Source organism: Bombus vancouverensis, chromosome 10 (genome assembly GCF_051014615.1).
Source record: "Bombus vancouverensis nearcticus chromosome 10, iyBomVanc1_principal, whole genome shotgun sequence".
NCBI classification, from domain to species: Eukaryota; Metazoa; Arthropoda; class Insecta; order Hymenoptera; family Apidae; genus Bombus; species Bombus vancouverensis.
In genome coordinates, this window is record NC_134920.1 from 2,320,770 (window position 1) to 2,341,195 (window position 20,426).

At 37.7% G+C, this 20,426-nt stretch overlaps 1 protein-coding gene across 7 annotated transcripts in view; it reads right to left on the bottom strand.

The window, feature by feature from the left end:
- The window catches only part of dlg1 (MAGUK family member discs large 1), a 530,145-nt gene that overhangs the window by 443,210 nt on the left and 66,509 nt on the right, over positions 1-20,426 (bottom strand). For all 7 annotated transcript variants that reach the window (XM_033338872.2, XM_033338869.2, XM_033338867.2 and 4 more), the window contains one exon: positions 16,487-16,618. In XM_033338872.2, the coding sequence (XP_033194763.1) occupies positions 16,487-16,618 (132 nt within the window). The remainder of the gene's footprint in view (positions 1-16,486; positions 16,619-20,426) is intronic.

Sequence of the window (20,426 nt, forward strand, 5' to 3'; positions counted from 1 at the left end):
AAGAAAGAAACGTATTAAATCGCGATTGCATCAAGAAATTCGTGCAAAAAGCTCGAGTTCCGTTAGTTCCGTGAAGATAAATGGAGGAAGATCTTTCATCATCGTGGGAGAACAACGGAATGAAGCCACGTTCATTTATTCCGGCGAGTAATTAACTTTCTTCCAACTGTTAAAAACCTTTTTGATAAATCGGATCTCGCCCCGTGGCTCATCGGAAAATGCATTTCGAATCAACGAAAAAGATTAATCTAATTAAACAAATTAATTTTTTCGAACGAAAGGGCATGCATCTCACGAAAAATCAATATAAAGTGACAAGTACGAACACAACGTGAATAAAACTATGATATTTATAATCTACATACAAAGTAATTAGATGCAACCAGAATTGTTGACATGGCGTGATATTATAGGTAACCTGGTATCATACGCGTGTAGAGTCGAGTGGAAAAACAAGACACCGCGTCAAAGCCAACGGACAGATCGAGAAAGTTTGATTAGTTTATAGTTTGATACGATGAAGTTTGCAAGTAATTGTGCATACACGCGTCTCCGTGTCACTATCCAACAGCTTTAATCTAGTGACTTTCGATGACAGCGTGTCCTGCGAAGTTAAGAAACGATATCGGAGTGCACAAAAGGACGAAGTGACCTAATGAAAATTCACAGATCGATAGTCCTGCCTTTCCAAGTAGGTTTAGCCGAAATATCAATTAAACGAAAAGCTTTCGCAATTGTACGAATTCCTAATTTCATACATATAACTATAAAATTTTAAAACGTAAGAATAAATATGAATTACGAATTGTATGAATTACAAGCTAAACCGAACTAATTAGCCACGCTGATAATAATCACTTAGCTTTAGAACAATCAAACACTAATCCTAATATTAAAATTAAGAACTGTTCCGAAAGTGGAGTTCTCTAAATAGTTCATATATACATGTAGTATCGGGGAGAAGGGCCTAAGAAACGTCGAGCCAACTATAGACAATGTCGCGAGAGCCGAGGCGCTGTCGGCTCCATCAATGCGTTATCGGGTCCTTCAAATAAATAGCTTCGCCGAAAAGGCCTACGTGACTCTGGCTACGAGCGTCCGCGGAACACGTGTGCGGTGGGCCTAGCAAAAGACAAAAGAATGCTACAACGGCCAGAGAGTCAGTTGAGAAGCAGAGTGCGAGTTGAGCAGACGCAGAGTGCGAATCGACGTGCGACGATATTGTAGTCGGTCCTTTTGTTGTTGAATATCACTTCTTAAAATACATTAAACTTTGAACCTACCATCATTACTTGTCCTTACTCTAAGAATCCATCAGTTACTACATACATATCAGAAAAAAGATGAGAAGGCAATGAATACGATCGTTTCGACGGGATTAAATGAAACGAAAGTCAGATACCGCTAAAGAATAGCTTAAAATCGTGTTACAGGTAGCAAGCAAATTAAAAGAACAATCAACGGTACATAGTCAATTGCCACTAGTGTCCCAGCTTGTCACACGATCGATGTCAATATCTTTCTTTGTCAGTTTCATTCAAACTCTTTTGCTTTACCGATGAAACTTCAGGTCGTTTCGCTTTGCTAGCTTATACAGCCATGTTAATTGCAGCAAGGGCAGAGAGTTGAAAGGGGAAAAACGGCCGAAGAGGAAACGAGTACTTGTCAGTTTACTTAGGAAACATAACACGCCCATTAATAGTTGGTTTTCCACGTTCGTTAATTTAACATGTTTAAGCGAAGGCAATTTACCGGTAACACAGCGGGGTTCTTCCTTGTTATTAAAAAAAAAAGAAAAGAGAAAAAAATGAAAAAATGACACTGCAGTATTCTCTCTCCACTTTTTTCTTGAATTATAATTACAAGGAAATGAAAATATGACATAATGAAATAAATATGGAAACATTCAGTCTTCAAACGAATTTATTTGTCTTATCTCCATTTGAACCATAATTTTTACTACACAATAATTGTAATCACCCACATATAAATAAAACATAGAAAATTCGAATCGTTTTCATGCAGATAAGCCATTAAATGGCGGACACAAAGTGCCGAGATGATAATACTTTCATCCAAATGAGCCCCTTGAACGAGAATCGTCCAGAGGCTCGTGTTTCACAGGATAAAAATGTCAAAGTACCTGGCAGAAGCAAACCGTACTTACCGATACATCACGCAAACGGTATCAGAAAGAGGGTTGAAGCAATCGACCATGCAAGAAGAGTATGAAAAGTGAAGGAGGAAGAGAAGTCGGGAATAAGGGGCGGAGACGTCAACATGAAATAAACGCGACGACGTTTAACTTCTGGTTTCGTCTGGAAGGGAGAATCTTCGGCAAGTCGGAGGTGTTCAAAAGGAACTGGGAAGGGAAAGGGGATGAGAGAGGCAGACGAGTCGGTGGATGCAGAATTCGGAGGCAATATTTCAGTGCCCTTCCTACGGCGTCTAGCCGCTTCAGCTTCCATCACACCCCTTTTGCTCTTCGATGTGCAAGTCCGATAGATTCGGGTCCATTTGCCGCTTTGGCCGAGTGAAATACCCAAACCCGCTATCACCATACGAACAGTCACTGTTCTTCTATTTCACTCTTTTCGTCTTTTTGCATGTTTATTTTACGACGTCATTTATTATTCCCAAACCAGTACGTTCTCCCGCTTCATTGAATTGGTTCGGAATTAAACAGGAAATTAAATTGCTCGAAGATAGCTAGAACGTACCCAGTAATGAAGTGACGTTGTGTAATACCCATTCATATCTTTTTTCTTTTTCTATCAAAATATATTCGCATAATATTGAGATATTACTGTATCTTCGACCTAGTTATACAAAGTATGAAGAATTAATCTGGCCATTTATGTCTGCCATTTTGGCAATAAATAGATTAATTCAATTGTTTCGAGACATGCCGCAATATTACAATAATTACAGAACCGCCTAGCTAGTTCTAGTTTGTATTGTTTAAATCTGTCTTAGGACGAACGAACTAATTATTTCCTACGAAAGCAGTAGCTCTGATAATTTCCATTAGTGGACTCATTAAGGATAGAAACTACAAACTTGGTCTACACGGCAAACAATGCATCAACTGGAAACATAAATAGTTCGCTACAAGGATATATCGCGTTGGACAAACAGAACACGATTCAAAGGGAAACTTGAAAACAAAAATTTTCTTTACCAAATTGTACCAAACATAATCTGAACAAAATCAACTATAGCGATAATTATCATAAAAAATAAATGATAAAATAACGAATTATCATAAAAAATAAATGATAAAATAACGAATACATGGACATATGTAAAATAAGCGAGGTTAAACGTGTCGTTAATAATAATCGTTTTAACCTCAAGAAAGTCTTGTAAGCTCGATGTTTCGGAACTTTGCTACGCGATAGCAAGTAGATATGATCGCTAACTAGTCAGACAGTACACACGACATTACATGATCAGCCACGATATGGCGTAAGTAACACCGTAATTGAGTTTATAACAAGGCGGTGAGTGAAATGCCACATGGCTTGATACTCTGCGTGTCTGTCGACTGTCTGATACCTTACATGGTCACCGTATAAGCACCGTAGTAGGGAATATTCGTTCACATGCACTGTAAGCAGATACTGACTTAAGCGTTCTGTGCAAGTATAATGCATATAAATAGGCGGTTACAATCGCACACTGTTGGGTATACTGTTGAAAGAAAACATCGTGAATTCTATTTCGATACCGGGTCGAATTACACGTTGAAAATGTGTTTTCATCTGCGACCGAGAAGTTGAACCGCGGAAACACGAATAAAAAGAGCAACAGTCTGCTTGTGGAGAAAATTAGTTAAGTTAGAGTGTCTGTAACTGTTCTTGAAACTTTCGGCAGTTCTCCGTAAGGGTTGACGTAAAGAATTATTTTTATTTCGCTTAGAAAGCACCATCGTTAAAAATTCGCTACAAGAGAAAATCAGCAGGACTCATGATCGTCAAATTGCTTAGAGTTAGAAAAAAAACTCGCATTATTTAAACTACGCTCGTATCAAACTGAACTAAATCGTCTTTCGCGTTCTCCCTTGATGTCTTATTTCCTCGCTGCTGTCGCGAAATATTTAGTTAAAAGGGCATGAATGTAATGCCAACACGGTGCAGAGTAATATGGGTTTTTAATTGAGAGAAAAATGCAAAAGACATCGAAACGTATCGATGGGAAAACCACGCGGCAGGCCATTCGCTTATAAAAGTGATTCTCTTGAAAGTATCGTTCCCATTTTTCTTTTGTCCTGACTCAATCTCACCCTCCAATATTCCTAAGTTTTCGTAACTTCAATCTAGAGAAGTAACTTCCGGAGCAACTCCATTTTAACTTCGTGAATCAAATATGTATAAGGACAAATATAATACAATACAGAAATACCGTAATATAACGAGAAACACGAAACATCAGAGCCGTGCAACACTGTCTAAACAATAACGGCTAATGGTTTTCAGTACAGTTGAAACTTCATTGAAAGAACTCTGAATCTCTCAACTACTCAGGAATGGTAATTTTTTCGGTAATTTGCCACTGTATCTCGTTAACATTGTGAGTTTTCTTAACATTTCGTAACATTATCAGAAGATAAATTATAATTCTACTATTATGATATTAATAAATATTAGACAAGAAACGTGACGTAAGCCGATAATGCTTTTTATGTATGGTATAATAGAAAAAACCTATGAAAAAAGTGCAAGGTGTTAGCATTATATTCGAAGGTATAAGGGCCAGTATAGTATTCATGGAAAGTATCCATGTTAGTTTTATTCCCTGCACGACGTAATAAGTTTCTAGCAAGTTGTTAATGGCCGCCTGCGGGTCGTCTCGTCGGGGCTCTCGTCGCTTGCCACGACACTAGGGGACAACGTCGTAGTGCATTACGCAAATGAGGCATAAATTCCTCCGCTCAATGAACGTTATTAAACAGCTTAATCGCTTAATGACCACTCACGCCTTGACGAAAGAAACAAAATCTTCTTAGAGCTATCTTTACGATTTCGCATGTATACGTTAACACAAAATTGAGAAAAATACACAGGCTGATAAAAGCATTTAAATGTATATAGAAATAACCAATTAATTATTGCAAATAGATATTTAATAAAAAAATTAGTATACAGCATACAACGAATAACTGATTGTCAAAATACTTTTGTGATCTCTGCAAGATATACATCTACTTGTACTAAATATATTGTAATTTCTGTATAAATTTTCAGATTTATTTCAAATTTTACCAATATGATCGAGCATACTAGTACCAATAAAAGATCTAGAAGTGTTCGAATACTTTGGTGAAACTTGTGTATCTTAATATAATAATTATTCATCTAACATAAAATATCTCGCATTACATGTTTTTGATCAATTTCCAAAAAGGAGAACGAATCAATGATAATTCTTCCGGACATATCATGATCCAATTGCCGATAAATTTCACATGCTGCTGACTATGCATGCACGTTTGTGATTTCGCATAATAACGGATAATGAGATGCTGACTGCATCTAGAGTTTCGAGATAAAAAGGAATGTAGTGGAGAGCCGACGTGTATCGTACACGATACAAAGGTACGCTTTCCTTTCTTGCGGTTCGAACGATGTTACGACGGAAAAAGATTTTGAGTTGAGACCGGATACGTATAAGGGTGCAAAGCGACGTAATGCTTTGCACGGATATAGTGAATCGATGCATGAATAATCATATTAAAACGAACGTTTTCATCACGATTCGTTCAATATCGAACGACAGATTCGTAACTTTAACTAGTTATATCGATGCGATATCGGAAGAACCCAATCGAAACATTCTTCTCCTTGTTTCTTGCAACGATATAACGAGTTTATTCGAGATTTCGAATTAATTCGACGAACAAATTTTATCGGTACATTTGTAACGAATTAAATTAAATTCCAATAGCGTTCAACAATTAAAATCGTACATGTATAAAGTAATAATGTTACAAAAGTGTTAATTATTCGGCCACGTTAAATGTAATTTTCTGACATCCGTATACGGTCTCAAAATATAGAAATACTTTTACTGGAAATGAAATGCATGAAATATTGAGATGAATATGTATGTCGAATAATCTGCCTGAGTTATCCGTTGGTCGTCAACGGATAAACTAGTAATTAATTTATGTTATACTAAATAACATTTCACGAACTCGATGCAAAAGCTGCGGCGAAAATCGAATTTCTGTGCCCGTTAAAATTATTTCTGAGCTACGGTAAATGATTACTAGCCGGGAAAGCAACGATCGACAAACTTTCGTGTTTCGTGCTGGAGAAAATATAATCCGCGCACGTGTAAGAAGAACACGTCGCTTTATTAGCACAAGAACACGATCAAATGTAGCAATTAAAAACGAGATTAATAAGGAGCATTCTTCACTGAGCGACGTAACATCAACCTCGACCAAGATTCTTTATGGAAGATGGTTCTTAAATTTGAACACAAAGACACGATCGATGCTTCCTCTGCAAACGTCAGATTAATTTTCTGTCACGGTGTTAGGAAATAATGAACAAATAATCGTGGGATAAGATATTTTTATCGAACAACGTAAGTCTGATTCATCAACGATCCGCCGAAAAGTTTGTGGGAATGCAACAATCCGTAGGCTTGATAGTAATTTACATTTTCGTTGTAACGTAAAACTTAACGATGAAATTACATATATCGGGGTGAATGGTGATTTCTTTCGTATATTTCTTCATCAGCTCCAACTTCATTTACACGGTGACAGAAGAAACAAGCCGATGGAAAAAAAAATATTTACGAAACGATGTTCCGTTATCCGTCGTACGTCTCGGAATATGAGACAAATTAAAAACGCTTTAATGCAAATAGGAAAAAAGGAGCGATGAGAGAATATATATCGTCGACAATTCTCCGAAAGATCATGTTTCCATATTACAGTTACTCTAAAGTAAAAAAAAGATGGTGAACCACAATGGATCTTGGCAGAAAATCCGAGAATCTGCGAGTTCTCGAAGAAGTGCAGGAGAATTACGCGAACGGATTTATGGAAAGCGCAATGCCGCGACTTCTCTTCGACACGGCCGGCGCAGAGTGAGAGAGATGTCGAGAAAATGGCCGAAAATCGTGACAAAGCGGCTAATGGCCAAGTTTATGGCGACGAATCGGATTCATGTGTGCAACATGGAGCAACGAATGGGAACGATTCTCGGGGAAAACGAGAGAAATTGGTCACCCTCGTAACAACTGCGACGACTGCGCCCGCAGCAACGATCGTAGTATTCGGTTAACGATCTTACAACATTGCCTGCTCGTGCTTTGAATTTCAAATTGTCCCGCCCGTCGACACAGGCCGCTATTCACCGAGAAGCGTGCCATCGTCAGAAACCAATGGCCATTCCACCGGCCTCAAGAAATCCATGTTAACGATCTTGTTTTAACGACAAACCTTTTTTTCGAACTGCATTTTCCATCTTCTTGCGGATCGAAAAACTTTCTTCTAATGTACTATTTTTCGTTCAATGAAATAAATTCATCAAGTTTGTAAACATTTGAATATTATTCTTTTTACAAACCGTAATAACTTGGCAAAGATGAAAGAAGTTTAAAATATCAAATATTTTGCGTTACGGAAGCGCGTGATGTATTAATTTTCGAGTTGCTGAAGAAAGAAAAACATTGATGAGAGCAGAATAAACGTTTATCGCGTCCATTAACAGAGTAAATTTGACTTATCCAAGTATCGTAGCCGTATTTACACAGAAAATACAAAAGTCAAGTTTGCTGCGAGAGCGAAATAAAAGTTCGAAAATGGTAACTACAAAAGATATATTCTACTGTACACGTAGATAAAAAAACCTTCGCAAAGAGAGCTTACACTTTGTTACAACATTCAGATATTGGGCTGTATGCAATATCAATAAGGTTATTGGATACGTGGAATCAATGCACAGGATCCGTGCATCAATATGATACGGATACGTCTACGCAACGTCTATACGTCTACACTTTGTACACATACATATATGTGGTTTAATGTACTAGAATTCCTAGATACCATAAGCCATAATGTATTACCAAAAAATACGAATTTATTACATATTTTCAAAGGGTTTGTTCTCTATCTAAAGGTAATGTATCGAATACGAATATTTATCCAAATACGGAATCTATTTTACGTTAAAAGCCAAACAGACTGGTCTTTTCTTAAACTTATGCTATATTATACTATATTATAAAATGAATTATTTACTTTTAAAAAATTCTGTAACTGATACTAAAATCATGGATCTAATGATTGTCAATTTTATGAGCTGGAACAAAATTTTAAATTATAATGAAAAATTCATTGCGAGCACAGCCCTTGCTTTGTAGTTCCATCATAGTCTATCACGAATATGACAAGACATTATGAAACAAGGGGTTAATATGATTTACCACACTATTCTTTTTCAAGTACATAGTATCTATTGAATTTCTAGCGAAAAGGAACCGATTTTTTGTTTCCAAATAAAATTAAATAATTAAAATCACCATGAAAGTATTAAATTTTCGAGCAGCAACAAAAAGACTCAGCAAAGTCATTCGTATTTTTGAATGCAAACAAGGAAAACGGTTTCGAATAAATCTAAGTGTTTTGCCACAGAAAGGCCACGCTAAGAATTGGAAGCCAGGTACTTTGCTAGCTGCGTATCCCGCACGTAAAACAAAGCCCTGCGTGACAATAAAGGCTACTACACAATGGTAATTAATGAATACTCGGGCCCGGGGACAAAAGTTCGTTATATAAAGATACATATGCTCCTTTATATACCGCACTATGTACCGAGCATTGCGAACCGTGGGGGAAGCAAAGTAGATTTTAAGATCGACGATGAACATGATACACTGTATCCACGATCCTATTGTTTACGAATACACGTGTACTAAGGCAAAAACAATGAAAATTAAAAGCACCGTTCTGAGTGAGACCTACGCATGTTTGTTGAAGCTTTTCTACTTCCTTCTATGGTTGATTCCTTGACCGACGAATTTTAAACACCTGGATAATTATTTTCCATTTTTGTATTTCGCTTTACGATATAATCTAAAATATTAAAAAAAACTTACGCACATTTCTGCGTAATATATATTATGTAGCATATTACTGGAATAATTATATTTTATACCAAATTTCTTTCCGCGAGACGAACGTGCATTATCCCAACGATTAATTTCGACATTTTCATTAAATTGGTTAGGTTAGATTTCATTTTAATTAAATTAGATCGAACGTTATATCTCTAAAATTAGATTATATTTTAATTTATTGCATATTAAATTCTGATATTGCCAAATACAGTTCATGCCAAATAAAGTAACCACGTTTGAAATTCTGCTACTGCTGCGGGGGCATGAATAAGAATAAAAAAGTGCATTCAATATCGAGCCACAAAAGAGAGCGGAGATTGATCGATGCGAAATCGTCGACCAGGTATTTCCAATCTCTGGCCGAAGAAAATAGGAGAAAAGAAGAGATCGAGGGTCGCACGTATAAAAATACATATACGTAGCTATACTGGCGTTTCGATTTTGAAAATTTCAGCAATGGTATCAGTGGCTACCGAGCTCGATGACAAAGAAGCCAGTAAGCGAAAATGCAATTTTTCCAAAGCAATACGATCAGTTCTCCAGTTATTTCGAAATACAATACTTTTCGTTACGTAAATTTGATAAGTAATCCGAAACTTCGTATAAAAATTCGGCACTATTCAGTTTCCATTTCCATATTATCCACAGTTCATATTTCGCTGTTTCGCGTTATGAATATTTCGCGCGATTTTTTACGGCTTAGCTCGTACACGAGTCGTTTCTTCTACGCGTGAAACGTATATTAGCCATAATTGTTCCGTGATAGCGTGCGCAATTCCAATTTCGATAAAAATCGCCCAAGCCTTGCCGTTGTTAAACCTCGAAACAATGCCTGACTCTTGTACCGGCAAGAACACGTGCTTGAGAAATTGCACGAGCATCGCGATATTCATGAAAAGAATATCGATCGAATTTCTGCTGCCTGCAAAAGGTATTCAGATTCTAATAAAAGTTCGTTGTTTACGATATCGAAGGTTCTTCGTGAACAACGATTTTCCTGATATGATGTAAGATCTAATTAACGTTAAATCAGTCGAGCTACGAAACGAAAAAATCTCAAAATGACAGATTTTAGATCTTTTGTTTCTTGAAATTTCTAAAAACATACGAGTGCTTTTAATAAAATAGCTAAGCGTTTTTATTAATATGGAAACACAATCTTACGTGTCTCCTTATTTTCACTGTACCATTTTAATTGGATTCGTCTATGTCTGCTATATTAAAGTTGCCAGTTTTAGCGTCAAAATAGTGTTCTCCAAGTAAAGTGCAAGTAAAGCGAACAAATTAGAATTATGAGCACAATTTTAAGATCAAAGCGAACGGGGTTGCTACGTGATAGTGACATCGAGGCTACGGGAAGTTCGACAAGACCGAACGAGAAGGTGAAAAGAACAGCCCCGAAAGCTGAAATACGTCAAGAGCTGACGCGTTTCGCGTCATCGGCACGTCTACCCCGCGTGTCAATTTCTTTCTCCGCCCTTCATGCGCTCATTTTCCTGGCTCTCTGTTCCGCTTTCATTTTCCGTCGTGCACCAAAATGCCGTCGTCCGTGAGTGCAATAGCCTAGCGCGAATGATTGCTCGGTCAGATGAAGCTGCAATTTTCTGCACTGCTGCCGCGTCTAACGCCCGAAATAAATCGGATTTTCCGCGCGGTGCGACACAGGATAGAAAAAGCACCCGTGAAAAAGATTATACATAAAAAAACAGCGCTAGACACCGTGCAAGAAGAGTTAATCGTAATTAAAACAAACGATGCGCCGTAAATAATCTCGGACATGGATACGAGTCTCGCACCGCGCTTTTTTACGCTGGTTCCTTAACGTGAACCGGATTCTCGCTAATCACGTTGTCGATGAGACAGATCACTTGATAAACTGGTACTGATAGTCTACCAAACGACGTCCATAAGTTAGACATTTTTTGTCTTAACTGCTACTTAAACTGTAACATAGCGTAGAGCGGTACGTTATTCAAAATTGGTAGCAATAATTGTAGAGTTCTCAGTAATGCGTCAAGTTTGGATACCCAATATGATATTTCATTCTTCGCTCAAATTACAGGAGCGAAGTTGCCTCTCTTCCTCTGTGCTTCACTTGCCCTAAAGGGCTTCATCACTTCCTTTGTCTGGTTACTTCAAAGAAAGGAAACCACAAACTTATCAACGTCGGTGTCTTGCTACTTTAATATTTCTCTATTCCCTCTATTTTCTTGCTACTTTCTTTTCTCCGAGTTGTAGTTTCAGCTTCCATCTATTTCGTTCCCGTTCACTCTTATTTCCTTTTTATTACAGCACCGCCGCGCTTTTTATTGATTTATAAATTGATCTGTTCTCTCTCGTTTTTCTACCTCCCTCCCCCTCTTTACGTTCTAGTCTCGTTACTTTCTTTTCTCCTTTCTTCCGCCTTTCGCGCTCTCCATACCAGGCTCCTACCAGTTCTAGCAGTTGCAGGGCAACACGAAAAGTAGACGATACTTTCCTCCCCCAGAGATGTTTCTCCTTTCCGAGGCTGTTCGGGAAAATTTTTCTCCGCCGATCGATGACCGACCTGAATTTTAAAGAAGCGAGAGAAAGCTGATTTTCAACCTCTGCGACAACAAGCTTAGTTTCCTCTTTTCTCTTTCTTTCTTTTTCAACGTCAACAAGCCACGTCTAATTTATAAGCATCGAGAAATACGTTTATCGCCCCGCGGCTGATTCCATTAAAAGACGTTAACGTTAAGATGAAGCTTCGCCCGATTCATTAACGATTCTTAACCAAAAGATCGATGAATTCCTTGGGTGTTCAAGACTCGTATCTCTTTCGATAACAACCTTGTTCCCTTTCGATTCATGACTGGAAACCAAGTTCCATTAACATTTTATTTCTATATTTGATCAAAGAATATATAAAACACATAACATTTGGAAAAAAGAAAAAGAGAATTGAAGAATATAGGTGTCCATTATATCACATAAATGAAAAATAATGTAAATAGAGAATACATATAGAGAACACCGTAAAAACTATCCATTGATGTATCGCTGAAAACTGACCTAAACTACTAGTACACGTGTACAAGGGCAAGAAGGATTTGTCAGCCAGTCGTGTTTTGTAACGTAACGTCCGATGCATTCGCCACCAAGATGTAAAATAGTGCATCGTGTCTATGTTTCACGTTCATGTCGTGTCGAACCATACATTTGGATCCGTAGAGTGTCTGCACACTGTACGAACTGTATCAAATAGGTTATACGTGAGAAATTTACATACCGTTTTCAGAGATTTCTCTTTTAATTTTTATTAAAACAATCGAAAATATGGCCACACGAATTTTCCATCGTAAAAACATATCACGTATTTAAATTCAAACCAGAATTCGTCAGATCTGTTTTTTGTTTACTAGTAAACTAATGCGTCGCAAATTTATCAACAAAAACGAGCAACGAAACTATGCAAGAAGGGTGCAAATGTGGATTATGAGATTAGCAGCCGGGTCTCCTATAATTAGGTTTCTTTGGTACGACTTGCATCGCGTATCTGTTTTCTTGAGAAAGGTGGCCATGTAAGAAATAGGATCTTAAATCTAAATCCGTCAAAGTTTGCATTCGCTAAATACACAGGTAAAATACAATCTCGAAAAATAAAGGGCAGCATGTATGACGTAAGAATTTAAACAAAATTCATAAAATGTATATTCATGCAATACAATTTTGATTCTTGTAGACCTGCAATTAATATCGCACTCCTTCATTTGAAAAAGTAAATTCTACCGAATTTCAAGAAGCCTCGATCAAACACGATGCAACCGAGGTAAGACTCCGACATTTCTAAAGGATTTGAAGAACAGAGGAAACAGAAAGAAACATGAGCTCAAGGAAATCACGTATTCGTAAGTAGACGTTTCCTTGTAATCTGGCTTTCGAATTCCTTTACCAGACAAAAAGGTTCGTAAGATTAGTGGGAGATTAGAAACGTCGAATGTTCGAGTTTCCCAGAGACTTTTCTAGGATGTGTGTAGAAGGATCATTAGAGGAGCATACCTACTTCCGATGGAAACAAATTGAAAGAGAAGCTCTTTAAACTCGAAGGTCAATTTATCGCCCTAATTTTAACTATCAGGAAATTTCTAGAATTTCAAGAAAAATTTCGTTAACCGCCACGGATGTTTGCTCGCGAGGGATCAACCATTTTCTCATTTTGGCCAATTTCACGAGTTAAGACACCTCTTAACTTCCATCGTTTTCAAGTCCTATAATTCGCAATCCATCTGGATAATCGGTAGGAAGCTGATGCCGACGATAACAAGCGGGAAAGGGCTGAGAGCGAACGAAGGGGAGGACGAGATATAAATTGAGAGCACTCGTCCAAAGCTACTCGAGAATTTTAACTCGTCCAAAATAGCGGTACAGCCTCTCGAATTATCTTCGAGTTTGCTGACCAAAGGAAAGGCACGAGTACCTTGCGAGCCTGTGTCACGTATCTTTAACAAATTTGCCGGAAACATTTCCAGATATGCGAATCCTCTCTGCCTGTTGCCTTCAACTCGGTTATTAAATCGTCTAAGCGTGAAGAATATAACGTGTTTCAGGAAAAATAATTCCATAAATACGCGAAGGTGTTAGTACTGGTGTACAATGCATTCCATTAACGCGACAATTAATAGAAAACACGAGAGACGTTCGCGAGAAATACTCTTAAGGTGAGCGCCGGTGATCCAAATTATTCTTTAGATACGGGAAAAGCGTTAAACATAATTAAAATCTGGTTGTTCGTCTAGAGAAAATTAAATCAGAAGTACCGGCGTTCCCCGGTGACCTGACTGCAGTTGCAACCGTAGCCGCGCTGTTGTACAACAATTATCGTGACATTCGAGTAAATTAATTTAGAATCTTCTTCTAGTCGCGTGGGATAGATCTCCCGTTTCTCTTTCCAACTACTTTTATTCCAATTAATCTTCTTTCTTGCTTTTCCTTCGGTTTGAAACTTGAGATACTCTGATTCAGCAGTTGGAGTCAAACCATTCTACGATTGACAGTGAATTACGTTTCACGGACACTTGTTCAGTGATTGTCGTAAGTTCGCTAACGACAAACTTATACTGTGGGAAAGTTGAAAATCAGCGCGACGCGACATCGTATCCGAGTACAATCGCTGCTGATGAAGGCCAAATATCCGAGAGCACTGCATCTCAATTTCAGTCGGCGTCGTTATTTCGTCGTCCAGTTTCCTATAAACTTCTGTCTCTAAGTTCACCGGTGTATAACACCGTTACGTGCTTAGTTCTAAATTGTAACCTTGTTACGTACTTAGCGTTGCCAACGTGACGCGTAACCTTGTGGGCATTGACCAGGAAACTGTGGTATGCGAACAACGATACGTTGCAGCAATCTTCTTCGAATCATTAATTATGATGTTAGCCTCAAAACCAGCTACGGTAATAAAGGGCTCTTGCGGAATTATGAGCAATCGAGGACATATACGATGTATTGTATAATAAGTTTAAACGTGACGACGCGAAAAAAACTAATTAAAACGATGACGTTTAACTTGTTTTATTGTAGTACATATTTTTTAGTTTAGTTATTTCCAAAGCAGTAGAGTTTCAGTTGCAGTTACAACTTGAAATGGAAATTTCTCGTATGCAGTGGCAATGAGATTGCGAGCTGAATTAAGAATGTGTGCAATATTCGCACGCACATTTACATAGCCTATTCAGCAACTTGGTACGGAACGCATGGAAAATTCAGAAAATTGCTGAAAAAATTCTCCCTCGTTCTCTACTCCGAATATCTAGCTACCTGTGCCTTTAGAGACGCTGCCAGAATAAATGGAAACTTAGGTACAATACCTGTATCGATTCTTGGGACAGAGTTAATCAAATGATCGATCTTTATACTTCATCCAATCACTCAAATACAATATCTTTTGAATTTTATGTCCAATTAATATCATTCGTAACTAAGTATATTTCCAAATTGAACTGCAAATTCAATTCAAACGACTGTGATAATGATTAATCGCGCTAAAACTTTTTTTTTCAAACATTCACTTTTCACTGATAAGATGGGAAAACGATTTTAAGAAAGCAAGATTTGGTCGAACGCGAATATCATTTTGTTAGCAATTAAGGCTGGTGGTGTTTGAATCACTTTGGTAGAAAGACGCTAATTTCAGGTGTTTCACGGAATATTCCAATCTCGTTAAGTACTTAGCGTAGCTGATATGACGTGTAATCTTGCGGCCATTGTCCACGTCACCGATGGGACTCTCGAGGCGAAGCTGTTTCGGGTTTATCAGCACTAACAGGCGAAACGCGGCATCGGCGCAACCGACACAGTCGCACGTGCAGCAGACTAATCTCCTCTATGCAGAAGCATTATACCGAGTGGACGGAATAGGACAATCTGGTACGCAAAGTAACTTACACGGTTACCACGGTTGTCGGATACAAACCGACGCAACGTTCTACCATTTTCAAAATATCCCAGTGATGCGTCAATGGTAGATTTACGTTCGAAAATTTTCTACATTAACCAAAAGAGAATATTTTGAAAGTCATCATGATTGAAAAACTCTTTCGCAGCATGATTCTGCAAATTCGAAGAAATCAGAAGGTTGTAAAATATACGTGGACTAATTGTAAGAATACCACCGTGGTCATAACTCATTTAGTTGTTACTGTTCACGACAGACATTACGGTAAATTAATATTTAATGAAAACAAAGTGTAATGAAAAATAATTAATGACAAAAATCGACGACTTTGCAAGCAATTTAGAATAAAAATATTCTTTTATAACGGAAGGTTCAAAAGTAGGTTAAAAGATACTTGATTGTTATCATTCTCGCTGATATAAAAAGAAATATGAGGAAAAGATCTTGAGTTGATATTAAGAAAGTATGTATTCAAAGAAATCCACGAAGGATCTCGCATATCCGTGAGAATGTTCAATTTTGAATTCAAGCAGAAGCTAGGCTCGATATTGGCTCTCTCTCTTTTTCCGTTGATCGCACAAAGCCTCGGTCAAAATTTTGGACGAGCTTTCGTCTGAAAGAGGATGCGAACGGAATGAATCGTGCGGTAAGAGCTCTTTATTCCGAATAACAATGGCGCGAGAAACGTTCGAGAGGCAACGTGCCAGTTCCGATAAATAAGATGAGATTGAGCCGAAGCATAGAGAATGGGACGAGGCGTGCGCTTCCTTTGAATCTTCCATGAATCGTCGGAATTTTTCGAATTTTAAAACACATTGGGAATGTAGGAGAACGTATTTCTCAGATGAAACGCACAGTGAAGATATTTCAAAAATATCCGAGGAATATTTTTAATGAGAATTGTTAAACGTCGTTGTAAACGCTTACCCAATAATGCCTGGAAGAGTCTGCTTTTGAAAATACGTATGACACGCTCGATGGCCAATCGCAGTTGTTTGTCCTGAGGCCTCGTCAGCTTCGCGTGATAATCTTCGAGGAGCTCTAGGGCTCTGTGAGCTTCTGAAAAGAAAATTACGCTTTAGAGTCTGTGTAACTTCTCCGTCATGAATTAAATATGAATAAACGATATATTATATATGCGGAAAATTGAATTTGAAAGAACATGGTTGTATGTTCAATGAGATATTGCATTCCTTTGATCGCTTTTCTTTCAAAGAGAGCGAAAGAATAGAGGAAAAGGGAAAAGACCGTAACGAAGGAACTTCCGACTGTAACGATGCAGCGGAATACACTATGCAATCATGAAATTAATGTAAATTCGTGGTAACTACTGAGTAATGTTAGTTTAAAATGTCTTGTATTCTACACAGCGTACGTTAATTTCGTTAAATGTTCCGTAAAATTATAAATTTAAGTGGTGTATAATTTATCATCGTGATGCTTAAATTAAAATAAATATTAATGTTTGCTACATATTGTGTAATATCATGACATCTATTAAAATGTAGATCGCGCATTTGTTTTCGCGAGAAGACAAAAGTTCCATGCACAAAGAAACAAGTAACGAGGGCATGCATAACATTTCAAGAAATAAAAGACACGTAGATGCACAGGTGCATCTGATTTCTAACACAAAATGATAACAAGGACGTCGTGCACGTGAAATTCTCTACTAGAAAAAAATAACACCGGGAGGGGTACTGGGAATTTTTCTTTATATTTTCGAACTTTGTAGCTTCAAAACGGAAAAATTGTCTTTTATCTAAAAAAAAAAGACAAAAAGAGAAAAATACACGTAAAAATAGTTAAAACATAGGAACAAATCAATGAACACCTGCAGGCCACTTTCACACCATTTTGTCACCATTTCCTCTCACATTGCCCGAGGTAAGAGGCAATGGCAACTTTATAAGAACAGAAGGAAATACTTTAGATTCCCATATGCACTCAACGTTGATTCACAAAGAATAGTGGAAAAACCAATGTGTTCCCAATGGAGATAGTAGGATATTAGTATAAAGTATAAAATACTAGAGCATTCTAAAGCACGGAAAAGATTATAGATAGTTTAAATTTGTATGTAAAAATCGCAAGAATATCCCATTTTAATTTTTTTACGCTAAAGAATTATTAGTTTTTAGAAATTACTGTCTCTATCGTCGTTTCTTAATTCATAATCCTCAAAGAGCTCATCCGTTAGTATTTCTCACGTGTTCAAATATTTCATCCACCACGAGGAGTTTTTATAATCGGTCCGCGGGTTTTACTCAAACATTGTTGAAAATCTGCAGATCGTCTCGACGATTTCCTTCCGGATAGTTTAGACAATCGCGAATGAGTGGTCGGCGCACTTGTTGATTCGTACTACTTCCTCGGCAAATCCTGAAGTTACAGAAGGGATCGATCAGCTCTTGTCCGTTCGTACGTTCTTCTTTCACTTCCTTTTCGAGAGAGCTCACGACCCTCTTTTGTTCGTAGCACAATATGCTAACAGATAAAATTACGGTGCGCTGCGCCACGCAAATAACGACATAAATGTTTCTCGTTCGATGATAATGCGAATTTTCACGACTCTTGCCGGTTTCGTTCTCCTTCCATCGACCCCCACCACTCACGAGTTCCTTCTACTTCGATGAATTCACCAACTTCCAAACTGTGCGCCAAGCAACGGATATCCTTTCGTCTGAATTCGAGTTAAATGTACTTTGAATCGAAGAACTTTCCTCGGAAGAATGGATCGTCGTCGCGTGACCTCGTAGCGCGAGAGACGCAAAATATGATTAATTGCACTAGAAGCTAGAGGATAATGCGATTATCATTCAACACATTGTGTAATAACGTTTTACGCGAGTATAAATCTTGTCGAGTCAATGACCAAGTACAAACCGCTGACACGTTACTGTTGAATGAATCTAATATGTCTCATGCATAATGTTGCTCGGTTTAATGTCTACTCTTGTCGCCAAGCTTTATAACATGTCTGTCCAAAAATAGTTGTCAAAAGATTTCACGTGTATCTGACAGGACGGCCACACAATCTGCAGGGTTAATAAAGGTTTCATGATCGTTAATTATGTTGTTGGTAGAGAGAACGTGCAATTAAAATTGCAAGCTAGGACGTTTAAATACCTTTCAAAAGTCATGTCAGTACTGGAAGATTTTAATAAACGTCTTCTTAATAATGTTCTCGGCAATGTGGTTATGGATTCAGATTGAATGTAAATTTCTAATTACCAAGCCTCTTGATATTGTAATATTTTAGTAATGTAAAAGTAGATAATAGCGGCATTGTTCCACGCAACTGAAAACAAGTAAGAAAGACATAAGCTGTAACGCAAAAATCATTTTCTAGATAACTAGGCGGATCCTTCTAACGGGCTGAGCTAATTATCATTAACCGTTCCGTTAAACGGGAACGCTAAGGGGCCAATTACCGATAAATGCTCCATTCCGAAAGCAACCTTTGGCTTTTTCGAGGCCAATTTGCAGATGTTTCTTTGCTCCAAACGCTTGAAATTTGCAAGGCAGAGGGCCTGAACATGTTCATTGAATAGCGTGTTTAAGAATATCGCATCAGCTAAAGCATAATTTCGCCAATTCTTTGTTTCACGAATTCGTTAACTGTAAGTTTAATAATTTGCTATATTACACTTTAAGCTGCCACATTGGACACTGTAATAGGACGTTACATCGAAACTACTCCAAAATAATTGGAGAAATAAATAACGCAGCGTAAGGGTTAAACGAAATAAATACGTATTGATACGATTTCCAAAAATAAAAAGTTGTCGATCACAAATCTCACGATTAAAATGAAACACTTAGAAAACAAACTTGTAAATTAAAGAAGTTCACGGAACAAGCGCGAGAATTTGGAAATCGAAACAGAACGTCGGCGTGCCGGTGCAGAGTCAAAGTGGCACTTTGATTTCTGAAAAGCTCGGCATACGTACGTGTAACGAGCGTTCCTTTCCGTGCGTTCCATTTTTGCGTCGTCTCGGGTACACCGTAAAATGGGAAAACCACTTTCCGCGTAAACGAAAAAAAAAACCCAGCCGGGTATGGATACCCTTTACAAGAACGTATACACGTTTCATGGTACATGTGATGCGTTATAGGCATATACGTCGTAAAACTTAAATCGCGTTAGGTGCCGATAACGTTAGCGTGCAAAATTTACATAAATCCGTTTGAACGTACACTGAAACGTATATAAATTTACGATAAACGTATATAAACTTCATTCTTTGTACGCACCATCTACTTTTTAGATAAATCATTCTATATTCCAGTTTCAAAAATTTGCTTTTCAATCTCCAAAATCGCAAAAATCCGAATTTAATGAAGATACGATATAATCGTCAGTTATCAGTGTGACGAGAGTATCTTATAATATAATTCTGTAATAGTTTCGAATTCTCCGATATGTTTAATCTCGAGAACTCAAATTACGTAAAAACATACGATATATTACTTATTAATACCAAGAGAACGGCTTAAGGTATTCAAACGATCAATTTTGAATTAACTCTCTGGTAAACTGTACATCAAATTATTACTTTTAGTGTGTCTGTGTTTTGGTGTATAGTTGCACGTAGTTCCACATGATATTAGGTTTAGCAATAAGGAGAAAATTTCTCAGGGGTAATAAGGTAGTAATAGGTAAAGTTATCTACCTTGGCGAACAGCAATGAAACTGTGCCAAGCACGACCATCTTTTTTCGTCTTTATGATTCAAGCAAATGTGGCTGTTTCCCCTTCAGTTACAAAGACGCGTTTCTTACACGAGATCCTCGATAATTAACAAAATTCTTTTCTCCGTCGTAAGCACAGGCTCGACCGTTGACACGAGACTGTAAACACGATT